General features: G+C 56.8%; 1 protein-coding gene across 1 annotated transcript; it reads left to right on the top strand.

Moving 5' to 3' along the window:
- Window positions 1-4,054: 4,054 nt before the first annotated feature.
- Window positions 4,055-18,709, top strand: HDAC11 (histone deacetylase 11). Its single transcript, XM_089919795.1, has 13 exons — window positions 4,055-4,296; window positions 5,266-5,414; window positions 7,710-7,810; window positions 10,010-10,054; window positions 10,165-10,294; window positions 11,231-11,382; window positions 12,959-13,075; window positions 14,065-14,107; window positions 14,365-14,441; window positions 15,480-15,542; window positions 15,780-15,876; window positions 16,719-16,897; window positions 17,069-18,709. Coding segments are annotated over exons 1-13 (1,371 nt in total). The 5' UTR covers window positions 4,055-4,294; the 3' UTR covers window positions 17,285-18,709.
- The last annotated feature ends 320 nt before the right edge of the window (window positions 18,710-19,029 follow it).

Genomic DNA, 19,029 nt, shown 5'->3' with positions numbered 1-19,029 from the left:
TGTCAAACTCCAGGGCCCTCACTGACACAGGCCCCTTCCAAGGTCTGTCTCTAATCTGTTTTCAAAGTTTGAGTCTCCTTTTTTGGAAAAACTTCTCCCTCTCCCAATGAATAAACACCGGGCCCAACAAAACCTGAATCTGCCCCTGACATATTTATATCGTGCTCTCACACATCTGTGTCTCTGTCTCCCTCCCTCCCTCCCTCCTGCCCTCCATCCTTCCTTTCCTCCTTCAAGATCTGTGTTCCAGGAACATCCCCCTCGGGGGCAGAGGCACCTCGATGAAGCAGACATCAGGGATCCACAGGGGCAGACTGAGGGGCATCCTACCTTCATCCCGGGACAATCCGGAAAACTGGTACTGGAAGAACGGAAGAATTGGCCGGGGTGGAGGGTCACGGGCTGGGCGTGGTGGACCGCGCTGTGGGCGCGTATGCGTTGTTGTGTGTATCTGGGTGTGATGCGGTGGGTGTTTGCCTGTGGCTGTGGGGTGTGTGTCCCTCCTTGTGTGCAGCTGAGGGACACCCTGAGTGCCTGTGCGCTGTTTGTTGCTGGCCTCCCGGGCCCTCAAGTGACAGAGACCAGGCAGCTGTGGGCTGAGATGCCGTGGCTGTGGAGTGAGTTCCCTCAGGGCCAGTCCTCCCTGGCGGAGCAAACTGCCGCTAGGAACCCACAGATGGGAGCGATGATTTCATCCCACCCAGGACGTCCAAACATCCCTGCTGGTCTCGATAGGCCCTGCCAACCTGTCTGTCTGAGGCTAAGGCCCGAGGCTCTACAGATGCCCCACCTGGTCAGCTCTTGGACCAGCTCTTTGATTTGGGGTATTGTTTGGATGGTAGGCAGAGGTGGCCAAGCCGAGTTTCAGGTTTCCATGGTGACAGGCCCTGTGAGTGCTCTGGGTCAACAGTACTGGGGACAGGGTCGATTTTCAAGTCTAACTCACTCCTGTTATAGAGTTGGCTCAGAAAGGTCTGCAGAAAACTCCAAGGTCACCTAGAACACCAGTGGTTATTCTCCGCTTATCCCCATCCCCCAGATGCACTTGCTACAGCTTTCCACTCTGCTTTGTGTCCCCTCATGAAGCTCACCTCTGTGGACATCATCACCTGGGCTTCCTTGGCTAGGCTCCAAGTTGGCTTCAACCAATGGGAGGCACCAAAGGAAGATAGCCAATGGGACCTAGCCAATGGGAGGCACCAGTGGGAGACAGCCAATGGGAAGCATCAGTGGGCATCCGAGGGTGGGAGGAGAGAAAAGTTGGGGTATTTTCCCTACCAACCCCCAGTTTTGGCAGTGGCCGAATCTCTCTAAACGCTGCTCTTCTCAGAGGATCCTTGACTCATACCTGCAGCTCTCACTTCTTCCAGAAAACCACTCCTCCCCCACTCTCTTCAGGTTTAGGGGATGAAGGCTTCCCACTGTTGCCAGCGCAAGTACTGTACCATCCCCTGTTGATTCTCCTACACACCCTGAACACCTTCTCCAAACACACACTTCAGATAAATTACCCCTTCATTAAACTGTTTTCAATAAACCACTGAGTGGGTCCTCTCTTTTCTCCTGAGACCCTGCCTATTACTTACAGTTTCACATTGTGGCAGGAATAAAATATACACTCCCCTTTTTCTGTTTCTTGAATACAAGCTCCTTCTGGCATCCATGCCTCTGCACTTGCAGTTTTCTTTGCTTGTTTAAAAAATCGTCTCTTCATCAATAAACAAATAGCAAAACACATTTTACATACTTGGCAGTGCTTTGGCCCTGATTCAGGGTTTAACGAATACTAGCTAATATAATTGTTATTGTTGCTGTGGTGTTAAATATGGACAAAATTGCCAAGGTACAGCAGTGGAATGGAAAGAGGGGTGCTTACGTGAACTTAAAGGACATGGTTTTAAAACCATGTCAACTTAACTAGTATTAACTAATACTGAAATATTGGGTCTGTGCCAATTATTACTCACCTTTGGTACATTTCTACAGTTCATGTTGTCCTTTGTATAACTGTATTGTTCAAAAGAAGTGTTATGTTTTGGGGGCTCCTTATTGACTTTCAGTTGAAATATATTCCAAGACTTCATGAAAGGGGGGAAAGAATATACATGTTCGATAATTCAGGGTCTCGTTTTGTCGCACTGACATTTAAAATAAGATATACATGGTTAAAAAGTGAAAGATAATAATCTCTTCCAAGGGGCCTTCCTAATCACTGTCTAAATCAGGGGCTCCCTCGTTCTCTCTCACCATCACACCTTGTCCCTTTCATAACACTTCTCGACACTTTGTAATCATGATTATTTGTTTCCTGGGTAGGTTAAGATTTGTCTCTCCCCCTAACCTGTGAGCTTGACAAAGCCTTTTAGATCTTGCCTGCTGGGTTCGCTGCTTTGTCCCAGTGTGGTGTGTTGGTGAGCAGATAGACTAGGATTCTGTAACAAAGAGGCCCCCAAACACTCAGCACGAATAACATAGTTTATTTCTCCCAGAAGTAATAGCGTGTGTAGGTGGTCCAGGCTGGCATGGAGGTTTGAAGTTGTTCTCAAGCCCCAGGGCTCCTCAGAGCGCCTCTCTCCTCAGCCACACAGGACACAACTTAAAAAACCCTCTTCCCCAGAGCAATCCCACTCTTTTTGGCCTCAGCTCTCCTATCCAGTCTGCCCCAGATCTTTGTTCTCTCAACAAGAGGTTCATCCATGTGACTTCCCAAACCACAGAGCAAGCTCCTGAGATGAAGTCAGCCTCTCTCAATGACACAGGACCACTGTGTGCACTTTCTCCCTTGTTGTTATTAAATATTAATTTTTTCTTTCTGTGGCTATATTTTATCTGTCCACATCCCTGACCTTTTGGCAAATTACTTCATTCTGTGCCCCAGTTTCCTCATCTGTAAAATGGGGTAACCATAGTTCCACTCCTAGTGGTGCTGTAAGGATCAAATGAGCATAAAGCTTTTAGAATTGAACCTAACACAAGCTATGTGCTATTTAAATAATAATTAGCATGATTATCTCTTTGGATTCTCTCAGCCTCCCCATGGGTGGAGGGGCAGGCATCACTTCATTTTCAGACACAGAAATGAAGGACCAGAGAGCCGAAGCCAGTTACCCAAGGCCACAGCGCTGCAGGCAGGCGGCGGTCTGGGTTTAATCCAGACCTGAACCTCAGTTACCTCATGATAAAATTGGGGTGATGATGGTAACCCTCATAGGATTAGGTTGTGAGAATCCAGGGTCATCGTGCAATCAGGTGATGGGCACGTGCAGGGCACTGTTCAAACGTCTGTGCCCTTCCTCTTCATGGTGCCCCCTCACCTCCACCCCCGTCACACCGACACAGCGATCTCAGCTGCCCTGCTCCTGGCAGCCCTGGGGTCAGCTGCTTCTGTTTGGTGGGCGGGGCAGCTGGGCCTACAGAGAAGCCCATTGTCTCTGTCCTCTGGGGCTCTATTGTTGGGGCCTCCTCCCAGGATCCAGCCCCAAGACACTCTCAGCTGTCGCCGGGCTCCTCTTGGCTTCCCGGGGCGGGGCAGGGGTGAGTGTGCAGATAAGCAACTGTACCCTGAAGACTGGATCACCAGTCTGATTCTACTGGTAAGGTCACTGAGGCTCAGAGAGCCTAAAGAACTGTGTGGAGAGCGCTCGTCTCACGTCAGAGCCGCCAGATGGGGCTGGGCAGTGGGGGGGAGTGGGTGGCCTCAGGTCAGTGTGGTCATGCATCCCATTAGGTCGGAGATGTCAGGGCCAGAACGCACGGCCCCCACTCTTCCATTTTACTCGTGGAAACAGAGACCACAGAGCCCGGACGCTTGCCCAAGGCCACACAGCGGCTCCGCCTCGGAGTCCGCCGGGAAGCCCGTCGTCCCTAACATCCAGGACGCCCAAGCCTTGAGACCGCGCAGGAAGGCCTGGCGGCCGGGGGCGGGGCATAGACTGGCCCCTCCCATGGGGCGGGGCTATGCCTCCCGTTCCAACTCTGGGACGAGTGGTCCTCCCCATAAGGGGCGCGGCTTCCGAGCCGGGCGAGATCTCACTGGGTGTTGGTCTGAGGAAGGGGGGACTTCGCGCTTGAAGGGCGTTGGGTGGCGTGGCCTCCCTCCCGCAGAGGCGCTCTGTGCGGGACTCCAGACCTCTGTGCTGTGACGCAGGCGCGAGTGGAGGCGGGGCGGAGCCGAATCTTCGGAGCACCGCCCCCAGTGGAGACGACAGAGGCCGGGGGCGTGTCCTGGGCGGGGCCGCTCCCCGGCCCGCCCGGTCGCGGAGTGGTGGCAGCGCTGGGAGGGCCCGGCCCCGGCATGTGAGTGCGGCGGGGGCGGGGATGGGGGCGCGGGATGGGGCGCCGGGCCAAGCCCGGGGGGGTCCCGGGGGTCCCGGTGGGCGGGAGCACCAGTGTGCGGGCGGCCGGGCGAGCCCGCCAGGTGCGGGCCCAGGTATGGCGGGTGAGGGGCGCTCGGGCCTCTTGTGGCCAGGCCGGCCCCGCGTTTCGGACCAGCCCAGCGCCGCTAATCTGCGGCCCACGGGACGGGCACCGGCGCGGGGCGCCGTCCCGGCGGGGGCTCGCTACAAGCGCAGCTCTGACGTCTGCCCTCGGGCCCCACCAGCTAAGCGGAGGCCCCCGCAGTGGCAGCCGGGTTTCTGTTCCCTGTGCGGCAGCTGCGGAGGTGTTATGGGGGTCAGCTGCGCGGCGGGGCCCGAGGTGACCCCATTCCTGGCTCCGGGTTGGGCCGCAGCCTGCGTGAGCCCCGACCTGCTGTTTCTGGGAACTGTCACCTCAGCTCTCAGGGAAAGGGCGCTTTCTGTGCTCAGTTGTTAAATGCGTTATCTCATTCCTCTCAACAGCCACACATTTTACAGTTGAGGAAAGCGAGGCCTACGGCCACAGGGCTGTTGATGTAATTGTTATCATGTGGAGGTGAGGTGCTGAGGCCTTACAGCCAGACACACCTGGGTTCACATCTGCTGTTCCACAGACCCGTGTGACCTTGGGCACACCTGGTTCCCTCCCCGAGCCTCCGGTGGGATGGTGGTGCCTACCCCCCAGGGCTGCTGTGAGGATTGGGTTGAATGGTTCAGGGAGCTCAGTAAGGAACCGCTATTATTACTGTTGTTGCTGTTGGTAAGTGGCCCTTTTTCTGCCACCGAGGGAGCTGGTGGTACTGGGTCAGGGCTGTCTGCTCAATCCCAGCCTGCTGGCGCTGAATGGGAAGCTGCTTCCCACAGTGAGACTGTTCCTGTCTGTGCATGTCTGTCTCTGTGCCCATGGAAGGCCACACCCAACCCAGCTGTACCAGCATGTGCCGGAGTCACGCTGGCCCATCGTGTACTCACCGCGCTACAACATAACCTTCCTGGGCCTGGAGAAGCTGCACCCCTTTGATGCAGGAAAATGGGGCAAAGTGATCAGCTTCCTAAAAGGTATGGAAGGCCCCACTCGGACCCTACATCTGCTTTCTCCAGCCCACCTGCCACCACCTGCTGCTCTTTCCCTGGCACAAGCGTCAGGCCCTCCCACCTCCAGTGTCAGCCCTGAGACAGCCTCCCACCCATGCTGTCAAAAGGATCTTTCCAACACAGACTTCTAAGCATGATATGCTCCCGTATCACACCTTCACTGGCTCTCCATCGCTGTGGACCTAAGTCCTGTCTCTGCCCCTGGAGACCCAGTAGAAGGGGAGCTGATGCTTGGAGGAATGCATTGTCCATAGCCCACAAGCTCCTAGAGTCTGGGAAGTGGACAACCTTTGCTCCAACCTCACGGATTACAGATGAAGGAACTTGGGGCCCAGAGAGTTAGAAAATGTGCCCAAAGGCACACAGCTATTGAGTGGGGGAATGGGGCCTGGACCTCAGAGCCCCAGGCTCGTCCGCTTCATGGCTCATCCCCTGAGTGGGGTGGTGCTCTGGGGAGCACGTTGTTTCAATTGTGGTTTGTAATCTAGGGGTCTGGTTCATGTGGAAAATTCAGGCATCATGTAGGCTGGTGAAAAAAAATATTCTAGTTCCTCGTATTGTGGGTTCTTTAACTGAGGGAAGTAGGAAATATTACCTGAAATGTTACCTGGCATAGGATGAAACATTGCATATCTTTAAATCGCACAATCCCTCTGATGACACCTGGGGGAAGTTTCACTGTGGGGCTAGCCCGTCTTTAACACCTAAGCCCATCTCCCTTTTTAACAAATCTAGAGCGAGCCTCAGCCTCTGCACCTGGCAGAAAATAGAGTCAAATTAGAGATTAATAACACTGTTATTTGTTTTTATATTTTTTGTTTTTATTTTTGGTTAACTTCTGTTTATGGCAAGGGATACTGATTTTCCACTTGCAATAGTGACCAGAGTGCATATTCAAAGAAAAATATTAAGTAGAAAAGAGTACAAGTGGTGTGCAGCCATGGCAAGAGCTCTGGTGAGGTGAGCGGAGCCATCCTGCCTCTCCCCTGGCTGTTCTCATGCCTTCCTGAATGGGGTCCTTTACGCTCTGCTTCCAGTGGTCCTGAGTCTCTGTGTTCATTGCCCCTTCTTGGGCTCCTGTGTCACCCAGTAGCGCAACATAAGGGTTCCTTGTCCCCTTCACTCTGAGCTGACCATTTTCCTGAGTTCCCTCTGAGCATGTGGGTGGAAAGGAGCCAGGGCCACATGGTGAAGGGCCTTGGGTACCACCAAGAAAACAGCTGGGTCCTTGCCGGAAGGCAGTGGGGAGCCATGGAGTGTTTGGGGCCGGGGGGATACCTGCCATATGTGGAGCTCTTTGTGAGAAGTGTATGGAACTAGTTGGTTTCTACCAGGGTTGGTTTCTAAGAGTGACACATTAGCATAGGTCCCCTAGATTCTGACCTTGTCCTTCGACTTCCCTAGAACCAGAGCATCATGGTCCTGTTGTCACTGTGCCCTAGAGCACTTCGTCCTCTCTGCCTTATTTCTTCTGTTGCAAAAGGGAGCAAGTCTTGTCTGGTGTATGCGTATGTGGTAATGAAATAACATGGTTTTTCCCAAACATCTCAGTCATTTGCAAACCACTCTTGGGACCTTGCCATCGCCTCATACCACCTGTTCCATTATTTACTTCATAGTTTTTATTGACTTAGCCTTCGTTTTAAGAAACTTAAATAAACCTGTTTTAAAAGGAAACATTATGTCATCTAAATGGAAAAAGCCAGTTTCATTTGCCATAAATAGAAGGTCATGGTAAAAAGTAAATGCAATGAAAACAGCAGTGTTATTTCAGCTCAGGCAGCTGACTGTAGCTGTGTACTGTCAAACTGATTGCTCCTTTTGGGGGGTTAAAAAAAGGGAGATGAGCAAGGGTCAGGCAGGTGTTAAAAAGAGGCCCCCCGTATACCAAACCCCCCATGATGTCATCCCAAGGTGGAGGGAGAATCGATCAGAAGAGCTTTTTCTCACCTTAAGAGTCAGCGTTAATGACCCGTGTGCTACCTGCCTCTAAAAGGTGTCGAGCCACACTTGAGCTCGCCTCCCGGCTGTCAGTGGCCTGGGAAACACGAGGATCGCTGTGCACAATGTCGTATGTCCCCTGGCCCGAGGGCCTGGCCGCTGTCCCCACTGGCCTGAGAGGTGGCCCGTTCTCAGACCGCCCACAAGCCATCAGGGCCCACCTTGTCCTGCGGCAGGGCTGCCAGCCTGTGGGAGAGCCTGGGGCTGGGCCTGGCCTGGAGGCGGCAGGGATGCATGGGGCCTGCTTTGTGGTTTCAGAAGAGAAACTTATATCAGACAGCATGCTGGTGGAGGCACGGGAGGCCTCGGACGAAGACCTGCTGGTGGTGCACACGAGACGCTATCTCAACGAGCTGAAGGTACAGGACCTGGGGGCTGCCAGCCAGAAGGAGGGGCTGGAGGAGGGGGCCGCTTAGCCTGGGGATGCACAGCCTCGAGGGGCTCCATTCCTGTCCCTATGCAGGGGAAGCATGTGAGTCTGTGATCCCCGACAGGAGAGAGGTGTCCTAGAAAGGCAGATACCAGGGATGGGCTAGGCTACTCCAGGGGATAGTGAGCTCCCCATCCTTGGGAGTATGAAAGCAGGGATGGCCACTTGGTGGGGATTGAACCTTCATTGGGGTTTTGGGCTTCTGCATCAGTGACTTTCAATCTGTGCTATGTGGACAGGCCTCAAAGACCCCTGCTGGGATGATGGATGGGGGGGCCCCAGTCCCTTGTCCCCATTCAACCAAAGCTATTCCGCTTTGGCCTATTTTTACCTCGGGCTAAAGTATAAGATGCTGTTTCAAGGGCTTCTGCAGCTAAAGACGTGTTGGAAACTGTTGGGCTGAAAACGAGTTTTTACGCCCCAGGGCCCAGCAGGGAACATAAACCAGTGGCGGGTGGTGTCTGGGACAACTGGAGCTCCTGCCCTTCCCAAGCTGGTGGCTGCCGCCCAGCCTCCACCGTGGGCCCAGCTTTCAAAGAGAAGCCAGAAATCCACATGTTAAGTGACAGTTCCTGATTTCTTAATGTAGCAACTCAGTGGAAGATTTTTGAAGCCCACCTGCAGAGCACATGGGGTCTGCCCGTGGTGACCTCCTTCTAGAGGAGCTGCATGGCTCTCCTCAGTGTGGTTCTGAGGGTAGAGGCGTTCAGTCAGTCCCCTGTGTGGGAGAAGAGGGCAGGCTGGGCTCGGCGTGGCATCAGAACCTGGTGCGTCAGGGATGCCACAGGTTCTCTGTCCCCAAGGGCGTGGAGTCCTGACCCCTGACCGCTAGGCTTCCCAGCAGGACTCATCTTAGACTCAGAGCTAGAGTGGGCGCCAGAGGTCACCAGGCTTCTTCCCCATAGGTGGAAACACCTAGGCCCAGAAAGAGGCCCCACCTGCTCAAGGTCACCTGGGAAGTCCAGCAGGCCCGGGGGAGACCCCAGGCAGGGCATCCGGTCAGGTCTTCCGGGTTCCAGGCCACGGCAGCTGCCCTCCGTCCTCCTCCATGCCGGCCTGAGCTGTGAGAATTCTAGATGGATCCGTGACAATGTGAGCTCATGAAAGATTACCAGGAAGAGGTTGAAACCTGGCTCCCGGGAGAGCGAGGTGTGCGAGGCCTTGGCACGAAGCCCAGCACTTGGCTGCTCTGGTTTCCCAGGGCCCGGACATGCGTGGTCACAGCCCAGCAGCTCGGTCAGGAGGACATGCCTGCCAGAGTCCAGAGGGTGAGGGTGGGGGCAGGGAGAGACCAGAACAGAGTGGCGCCAGGCTGGAGCCAGTGCCAGGATAACGCTGGGGATGGGGGATGGGCTCCAGGGCTCCATCCATTTGAGGGGCTTTTCAGGGAAGGGTGTGGGACTGACTGCATGCCTGGCCTTGGGACCCCAGAAGCCTGAAGGCAACTTACTCTGTGGTAAGCAATAATGCAAACAAGTAGAGCCCCAAATAGAAAATTGAGGTCAAGGACAGGAGGAGACTTCAGATATGCCAACATAACCAAGATGCTATGGTTGTGCCATGTATTTGGAGCTCCCTAGCAGCCAGAGCAAAAGGAGAAACATGATGATTTCCACATGACCTACTAAGGTGAAGAAGTATTCAGTCACGCAGCACGTCTATATCGAATACTGACTGTGTACTGGGTGCAAAAAAAAAAAAGAATAAGCAAGTTTCCCTGCTCCCATGGATTTGTATATCATTAAAGAAGACTGAAAATAAAGAAGTAACCGTACAAGAGCATTTCAGAGAGCACCAAGGGCTATGAAGGGGAAAAAAAGGGTAATTAGGCAGAGGTATGTTCATTTAGCTTGAGCAGCCAGGGAGGGCCTCACAGAGGAGGTGAGGTGTGAGCAGAGATCAAAGAATGAGGGGTAGGTGATACTCATGTGGAGTTTTAAAAGAAGAATGTCCAGAGTCTCAGGCCTGGAGAGGGAGGGGGCTTGGCCTCCCGAAGGGGAGAGGGTTGCTTGAGTGGCCAGGTTGAAGGGAATGAAACACTGACGCGGCACGTGATGTGGTCAGGGAGGCCAGCAGCCCTGGTCCACAAGCCCTGCAGGCCTCAGGAGGAGTTTGGATTTTGTTCCAGGTGCCACAGGAGAGTGATGTGGGGTCATGTGCCCCAGATGCTCAGGTGAGACCCGTGCACGTTCCAGGCACTGTGTGGTGTCTAGGGGCTGCTCTCGGGAACAGCCCCCTGGCCCCGATGCCCACGACGTTTCTCTCCTCTTTTCTCTGCCGCAGGACCCCCAGGGCTGCTTCTCCTCAGCGGTCCTGTGTGTGCCCTGCCCGTGCTGCCCCATACCCGTGTGGGCTCCTGCCTGGCCCTGCACGGTGTGGCCTTCAATGCTTGATACACCGGGCATCGAGCGAGGTGCAGTGGCCCGATGTTTGCCAGATGACGCCCATCCAGGGCAACAAGTGTTTATTGAGCGCCTGCTGTGTGCAAGGCCCAGAGTCGGCCCCACTGAGGGTGGGGTTTGGGTCGGGCCAGGGCCAGGCTCCTGCCTTGTGCTGGCCCTGTGACAGTTTGCCACGGGGCGCCGGGTGGTGGGACGCAGACCCGCCCTGTAGTCCCCGTGTACCCTGTGCTGGGCAGTGCTCGGGACACATTTATGTAGTGAGTGTTTGGAGGACCAGGCTCTGCTCTGGGTGTAGGATGATGGCGGAACAGAAGAGACTGAATCCCTCTCTTGATGGGACGGAGTTGGTGTGTTAAAAGGCACTCAGTGCCTTGGGGAAAGGACAGCGGGGAAGGGGGTGGGGAGGACCGCCCTTCAAAATAGGAGGCCGGGGGTCTCACTGCCATGTGACCGTGGACCGAGGGCCCTGAGGGAGTGGGCTCGGTGGGCGTCTGGGGGTAGGGCATTCCGAGCAGAAGGGTCAGCAAGTGCAAAGGCCCTGAGGCAGGAGTATCTCCAGTGTGTTCCAGCAGCAGCGAGGACTAGGCGACTGGTTGGGAGGAATGGGAGGGAGACGGTAAGAGGTGGGGTCGGAAAATGATCGGGGCCAGGCCACGGAGGGCCTGTGGTCGCTGTGGCTTTGCTCTGAAGGAGGTGGGAGCCCAGGAGTGTTTCAAGCAGGGGGACGTGATCTGACCTAGATTTTAACAGGATTGCTTGGCAGCTGTGATGGGAATGGTTGAGACCAGTCTGTCAGAACAAAAGGGAGGGAGCAGGTGGTTGCAATGATCCTGGTGAGAGAGCCTGGCCTCTCAGATGAGGCTGGAAGTAGCTGTGACCTGGGGGGGTACGTGGCAGAACTTGGGGTTTGTTATGAAGTTGGAACAATAGGATTTTCTTTTGTTCAGATTGGGTGCGGGGTCTGCAAGCCAAGGAAGCCAAGGATGCCAAGGATGTCCCAGAAATTGTGGCTGGAGCCGCAGGGAGTCTGGGCACAACTTGGGCCTCGTTGCTACCCTCACAGCGCCCGGCACCTGTGGGAGAAGAGACACAGGCCCCCGTGTGTGCCATGGAGCAGCTGGGGGGCGAGTCTCAGAGAGTCCCAGGGAAACAGGACGCCCGGGGTTACAGGATCAGCTTCTCCATTTCTGCAGAGAAAAAAAAAAGGCCATTGGGATTTTGGCAGGAATTGTGCATCTGTAGATGAATTAGGAGAGAACTGACATCTTTACAATGTTAGGTCTTCCAGCCCATGAACACAAGATGTCTTTCCATTTATTTAGATCTTCTTTAAGTTCTGTCAGCGGTGTTTTGTAGTTTTCCGTGTATGAGTCTTATACCTGCTTGGTAAATTTATTCTTTTTGAAGGTGTTGTAAATGAAATTGCTTTCTTAATTTCTGTCTGGGGCTATAGCTTCCTATTCTTTCATTCTCTGTCCCCTGCTGGCTTGCCGAGGGTGGGAGGGGGACATCGACTCAGCGTTTTCCTTCAGGGGCTCGTTGCTCACTTACTTGTAGCGAACAGTGGTTCTCTGCCTCACGTGTGCTGGACCAGTGCTGGGTGATGGGCTTGGCGGGACAGATGGGTGGAGCTGGCCGTCTTCCCCTCTCTGGGTCTGCCCCTTACCACACACGCATATACATGAATGCATGTGCATATGCACACCTCTGCACACGTGCACGAAAACACACACACACACACACACACACACACACACACACACACACACACACACACACACACACACACACACACACACGTCTCGCAGCTGTCCAGCTCTCCCCAGCAAGGCTGTCGCATTGCATATCAGCGCCTCCCTGCTAGGCTGCTATGTGTCCGTGAGGCCAGGAGTAGTGCCATCTTGCGACCTGCAGCCTAGCAGGTGCTTAGTAAATATCTACCAAGTGCTGGGGCCCCTCCAGGGCTCTGCTTGGGGTCAGTGGAGAGCAGGGTCTGGACCTCGGGCGTTCCCAGGCAGGCAGGAGATGGTCTAGGAACGGGTTGCATGGATGCTTGCCCAGGGCTTGGGAGGTTATAGGGAAGGCCTGTGTCCTTATCTTGGTGCAGACGCCTTCTCGGTGCTCCAGACCCTCCTGCCTCAGCAGTGGAGGATGAGGACATCCAGCCCCATTTGAAGGGATGACTGATTCCCGGTGGATGGAGAGTCTGTGCTGTGCCTGGACAGCAGGAGCCCTGGGCGTCCAGTCCTGGCTCCGTCAGTGACTCCCTGTGACCTTGGAAGGAAAGATCCTCCCCCCAGCCCCCCGCCTCTCCGGGGCCTCAGTGCCCTTCTGTGCAGTGGGCGAGCTGGGCCAGTTCTGGGTGGGCTCCGTGGTGACCTGGAGTCCCCTGCAGCTCTCCTTCTGGGCACAAGAGGGCAGCCGAGGGCCTTGGAGCACGAGGACCGAGGGCTGACTTAGCTTTAAGGAGAGTGCGGTTGTGAGCATCTCTGTACTGAGCCCAAAGCTCAGCCACGGTGGGAGCTCCCATTTCTCACCCAAGGAGCTGCGCTCGCCCGAAGTCCCCCCCCCCACCGCGCCACCCCGAAGCTGACCCAGGGGGAATCTGCTTCCCCGCTGCCGCCTCTGGGCTCACCGGGCAGAGGGAGGCCAATGGCCCGCATCTCTTTCCACAGTGGTCCTTTGCTGTCGCAACCATCACAGAAATCCCCCCTGTCATCTTCCTGCCCAACTTCCTGGTACAGAGGAAGGTGCTGAAGCCCCTCCGGACCCAGACGGGAGGAACCATAATGGTAGGTGGGGAGCTGGTGTGCGGGGGGAGCAGCGGCTGGGCCGGGCCCTCCACCCCAGGCTCCTGCCCACCCTGGGTCTTTGCCCCCCCTGGGCTCTCCGTCTAGAGTGCCTCGTGCTGCCGAGTAGTTGAGCAAAACCCTAAATACTCCTCAAGGCGGCAGCAAGAGCTCTTGCTCCCAAAGCCTCTCCTGTCTGGCTGGGACAGTAGAATTCACTGTTCTGCCCCCAAGACCACCTGTTAGAGCTACCGTATTTGCTGGTGTGTAAGATGTATCCTCACCCCCTGGAGAGTATGTCCTAAAACTGTGACTCCGAGCTACTCAGATTTCAGATGGAAACAAACCCCTATGACGTCAGCGATGGATGGTGCCCCTTCCCCCCCATCGTGGGCGTGGCAGTCACAAACACTTGCAGCAAAACTGGGTTTCACATTCTGCGTGTAGTTTTCTCTAAAATTCGCCGCAGACTGCGGAGTTGATTGGAGGTCGAGGAGCTGAAATGATTTGAATGTACAGTGATCCAACCCAGACAGGGATCAATACCTGTTGACCCCTATAGTTTTCTTTTCAGCTTTGCAAATTTGTGCATTTTGAAAGTTTATTAGAATATTACTGCCCACCCCAAAATTATGATTTCCTATAGGATTTCAGTAATAAGGCGACAGTATTTCCAGGAACAAAAATTTGTCCATTTTCCCTTTAAAAGCTGCTTGAGAATCCTTGTCAGCTCACGTTCCATCCTAAGAACTGAACTTTGATTTCCTCCAGTCTCCTCACCAAATTGCACAGGGGCTTACGCACCGCATGTCTCATAAGCCAGCCAGTTCAGGGTTTGCTGGGGATGGGTGGGTGCTTCCTGTACCCCACCTCCCAGCTCATCCCCACCTTGGAGCTGGCTGGAAATGGTGTTTATGGGATGAGTGATTCAATGAATAAGTAAGTGCAGGAATTGGCGGCCCGCACCCCTCACCCTGTGCTTGTTTCCAAAGGCGGGGAAGCTGGCCGTGGAGCGAGGCTGGGCCATCAACATAGGTGAGTGCCCCGTGGCCTGGCCTGGGTCCTGGGGGCAGCAGCTCTGGTGCCACTGTGGACAGGGGTGGCCACGATGGCAAAGCTGCCTCCTGACCCAGGGATGGTGACATGCCCATGCGGGGTCAGCTGACTTAGGCAGCCTGGAGCCCGGAGCCGTCCCTGGGAGCTGAGCGGGGAGGGGGGCCCTGGGAGGAAGGTGGGAGGGGGGTGTCTGGGCCTTGAGCCTGGCCCTGGCAACACCTCGGCTGTCCTCGCAGGCGGCGGCTTCCACCACTGCTCCAGCGACCGGGGCGGGGGCTTCTGCGCCTACGCAGACATCACGCTCGCCATCAAGGTGTGCCCGAGAGCTTGTGGGGGGGGGTCGCCTCCGAGAGCCTCCCTGGAATCCCCCAATCTGGTGTGCTCACCCCGCATTGTAGAGAAGGCAGCTGAGGCCCAGAAGGGGCGGGAGCTCGCCCGGGTCCCTCAGCCGGGCTGGGACCCAAACCCAGATATGACACTTGCTTTTTCGTGTTGCCTGAGATGGTCCAGAGGTGACAGCCTTCAACAGTGGCAGGGGACCGGAGGGGAACAGTTTCCATGTCAATATTAAATTATGAGAAGGGTGAGATAGAAATAATGACCCTGATGGTGGTGACAACGGCTGGCATTTACCGCGGGCCCGGCCCTGTGGCCGCCTCCGTCCTCCAGGGCTCGCCCCTGCATCCTCACGTTTTACAGATGAGGAGACGAGGAAACGGGCCCAGAGGGGCGAGGGCACAGCCGGAAGGGGCACAGCTGGCAGCGGTCTCCACGTCGGTCAGACCGCAGCGCTGCCTCAGCACCCGCGCATGGCCTCGTGCTCGGGGTCGGCATGGGCCCCGTGGCTCCTGTCCCCACAGGGCACGGGGACTAATGGGGAGGAGGGACAAGTCAGCAGACCCTGGTCATTCGGAGAGGGGGACGCAAGGAGACCTTCTTGGAGGGTGGCGGAGGGGAAGGAGGGCTTCTCAGAGGAGGAGGCTTTAGGGCTGGGCCCTGTAGGAAGGCGGAGATGGCAGAATGAAGTTCCAGGCACAGCCTTGAGGGGGGTTCCCCGCTCTGCACCCCAGCATTTCCCCGGGAATCCTGAGCTGTCGCGGAGGGCCAACTCTCTTAACCTCCTCACCTCTGGCCCTTCAGGGCACAGCATGTGCCCCTCCAGGGAGCCTTCCCTGAATACTCACACAGGCTTCTCCAGAGCCACACAGCTCCCCAGGGCTCTGCCTGGTGGCCTGATCTCCCATAAGCATGTACAGGCTTCGGCCCACCCCCTCGCTAACTGGGAACCGCTACAGGGCTGTGTCCTCTGGCCTGTGTGGTCCTTACCTCTCCCCTCTCCCGCCCTGGGCAGTTTCTGTTTGAGCGAGTGGAGGGTGTCTCCAGAGCCACCATCGTTGATCTCGATGCCCATCAGGTGAGTGCCTGGTGGGGCCCGGAGTCCCACAGGCCCGCCCCCCCAGGCCACCTCCCCGCACTCCCCAGCTGCCTCTGACGTGCACCACCGTGCTGTGGGCTCCGCTCCCCCAGAAACATCCCCCAGGCTGGGCCTCTGCCGCCCGCACCCAGGCACACGGGGTGTTTCCTGGGGTGTGGTTGGGGGTGCCTTTCCCGGGGCACCTGCCTGTGAGTGGCTTCCGTGTGTTCCCCACAGGGCAACGGGCACGAGCGGGACTTCATGGGCGACAAGCGCGTGTACATCATGGACGTCTACAACCGCCACATCTACCCCGGGGACCGCTTTGCCAAGCGTAAGCTGCCCTGTCCCTCAGCCCCAGGGCCTCTTGCTTGGATGGGGCTCTCTCTGGGGCATTTCCTACATGCTGGGACCTGCAGAGGTCCCTTCATTTATTTATCCTCAGCATCCCTGCGAGGGGGAGACTGACGAGGAAACGGAGACCTAAAAAGGTCACTTGACCCACCCAAGACCACATAAACCTGCCCAATAAACACTGTGAGTCCTTCTTTTGGGGTAACCACCAGAAGACTAAAGTAGACTTTTCTCCTAGGTATGCAGCTGTCTGGTCAAAAACAGGGAAGGACAAAAAAGAAAAAAGAAGGAAAAATACATAAATAGAAAATATAAAATAAGGCGGCAGAAATTAGTTCAAATATAATAGTTACTAAGTAAATGCAGGTGGATCAGTTAAAAGGTAGAGACTCTCAGATGAGCTTTGGAAACACAGGAACCTGCCCACCCTGTGGGGAAGGGACACTTACGCGGTAAGTGCCGGCGGGGCTGCTGTGCGCACGTCAGCCGCTTTGCCGCCCCCGGGACCCGCTTCTGAACTGAATGTCAGATGTTCTGGATTTGGACCTAAGGGCACACGCGGTGTCCAGGCAAGGACTTACGGAGACAGTGGGCTCAGACACCTGACATGGGTCCCTGAATCCCCAGGGCAGTGTTTCATCTGTGATCCCCCTTCTTTCCTTTGGGTCCCCCTTGCCGCTTGTGTGCTCTTTTTTCGGCTTAGTTTTGGGTGAATAAGAGGTCGAGCACTGCGGAGTCAGATGGGGAAATGGGCCGTCCTCGCCCTCCCCAGCCTCAGTTTCCCACCTCTGCACATTGGGGCTACTGCTGTCTCCCTCGCAGAGGCCATCAGGCGGAAGGTGGAGCTGGAGTGGGGCACGGAGGATGATGACTACCTGAGGAAGGTGGAGAGGAACCTGGAGAGAGCCCTCCAGGAGCACCAGCCCGACGTGGTGGTTTACAACGCAGGCACCGATGTCCTTGAGGGGGACCGCCTCGGGGGGCTGTCCATCAGCCCGCAGGTACCTCCTGACCCTGGGGCGGGGAGGGTCCAGGGACACAGCAGCGGCAGGGCGGGTGGGCAGCAGTGGTGCTTCTCTTGAAGCCAGAGGGGAAGGGCAAAAGCAGCAGCGGGCTGGAGCAGGGTTAGACCTGCAGCAGGACTTTCCAGCCTTCCCCATCCCCCACACCAGGGTGTCGTGAAGCGGGATGAGCTGGTGTTCCGGCTGGTCCGAGGCCACCAGGTGCCCATCCTCATGGTGACCTCGGGCGGGTACCAGAAGCGTACAGCCCGCATCATTGCCGACTCCATCCTTAATTTGTATGGCCAGGGGCTCATCGGGCCCCAGTCAGCCAACGTCTCAGCACAGAACTCAGACACACCCCTGCTGCCCCTGGAGGTGCCCTGACGACACTGCCCTCTGAGTGGCTCCCTGCCTGCTGCCCGCCCGCCCGCCCGCCCGCCTGCCCCTCAGTGCTTCTCCTTTTCCAAATGCGGGGGGACCTCGCGCGCAGCTGCACTCTCCGTGCTGGGTGTCGCGGTCTCAGGGCCGCTCTGCGGGTGGGGGCAGAGGGCAGGGCCTGAGTCCCGGAAAGACCCACACGGTCACGGTCACGGCCTGACCAGGCGGCAGTTCTCCCAGGAGGGAGGAGGGCAGTTGAAGCTCCCAGGCGCAGGGAGGGCCCCCAGGGGTGGGGTGTTCTGGTTTTCAAAACAGTGCGACCGTTTCAGACCAAGGAAGCTTCCATCTCTTCCACAGTTGGGCCCCCTCCCTCCTCTTCTGCACCCTCTCCTCCTCCCTTCAGGGGTGGGAGACCTGAGAGGGGGCTGGAGCCAGGCGTCTGGGGTCCCTGGATTCTCAGCCAGCAGGCAGGGGCCCTGGTCCTGGGTGTGAGGGGGCGGCAGGGAAGGGGATTCAGGTGGGTTTTCCCATCTGGCTTCTCCTTCAATAAAGCGAGGTCTGGACCTGCTGTCCGAGAGCCCCTCCCTGGTGGGGAGGGGAGGGGAGGCCTGAGGAGCCCCAAACCCCTGCTTCAGCAGCATCTTGCCCGTCCAGGGAGAGCGCCGGGTTTGGGGGAAAGAACTCTTGGCTCAGGGACAGGCCTTAGCTCTGGAGGCTTGAGGGACAGAGGAAGGTGAGGCCTGGACCAGGTAATCGGGGAGGGACAGGTGGCCAAGCTGGGTCCCACAGGCCCCGAGGCCCAGGTGGGGACTGAGGCGCTGGCGAGGCCAGGCTGGCGTTGCTGGAGGGGAGCAGAGGGTCTCCATCCTGGCCTGCAGGTTGTACGCATAGGGGGCTGGGGTGGGGCCCCGGCGGGGGCTGCAGCCTCCACTGGGCTCATCCAAAATGCCAGGCCCTGATGTGCACTGCCCAGGGGGGCCCTGACCTTGTCGTCAGCTCTACTCTGAAGGGGATGCTCAGGACCCCACAGGAAGCTGGGGGTCGGGGGGAGCGTCCACTGCTCCATTGCCTGGGTGTGTTCTTAGTGGTCAAAGCCGGTGGGGAGGGAAAGAGGGCCGTCCCTGATCAACCCCCCCACGGGACTTGTGCTCATTGCCATCTGGGGGTCTCCTGAATTCTCCTACCTTCTCCCTCGCACCCCTCTCGCCGCTCCCTCTGCTGGAGGGGGCGGGGCAGGAAGGGTTCCAAGATCACCAAGTGTCAAACACGTTGAACTCCTTAGGCTTGGACGCCCCACCCGCCCCGCCCCGCCCCGCCCCGCCCCTGCCCCTGCCCCGCCCCTGCCCTTGGTCCCTGCATCGGACTCGAGGCATCTAACACCACTTCGCCTCCGACACACGGCCTGGAGAACCATAAAGGCTCTTTTGATCCGACCTGGCTGCGGTGTGTTTCTTTTAAATTAATTAATTTTATTTTTGGCTGCCTTGGGTCTTCGTTGCTGCGCGTGGGCTTTCTCTACTTGCGGTGAGCGGGGGCTACTCTTCGTTGCGGTGCACGGGCTTCTCATTGCGGTGGCTTCTCTTGTTGCGGAGCACGGGCTCTAGGCGCGCGGGCTTCAGTAGTTGTGGCTCGTGAACTCTAGAGCGCAGGCTCAGTAGTTGTGGCGCACCGGGTTAGTTGCTCCGTGGCATGTGGGATCTTCCCAGACCAGGGCTCGAACCCGTGTCCCCTGCATTGGCAGATGGATTCTT

The sequence above is a fragment of the Delphinapterus leucas genome, chromosome 10, assembly GCF_059928025.1.
Source record: "Delphinapterus leucas isolate spDelLeu-1000000601 "Yukka" chromosome 10, BTC_Dleu_Yukka2, whole genome shotgun sequence".
In the NCBI taxonomy this organism is placed as follows: domain Eukaryota; kingdom Metazoa; phylum Chordata; class Mammalia; order Artiodactyla; family Monodontidae; genus Delphinapterus; species Delphinapterus leucas.
The sequence above is the reverse complement of the archived record's forward strand: the minus strand, read 5'-3'. Positions and strand labels throughout refer to the sequence as shown.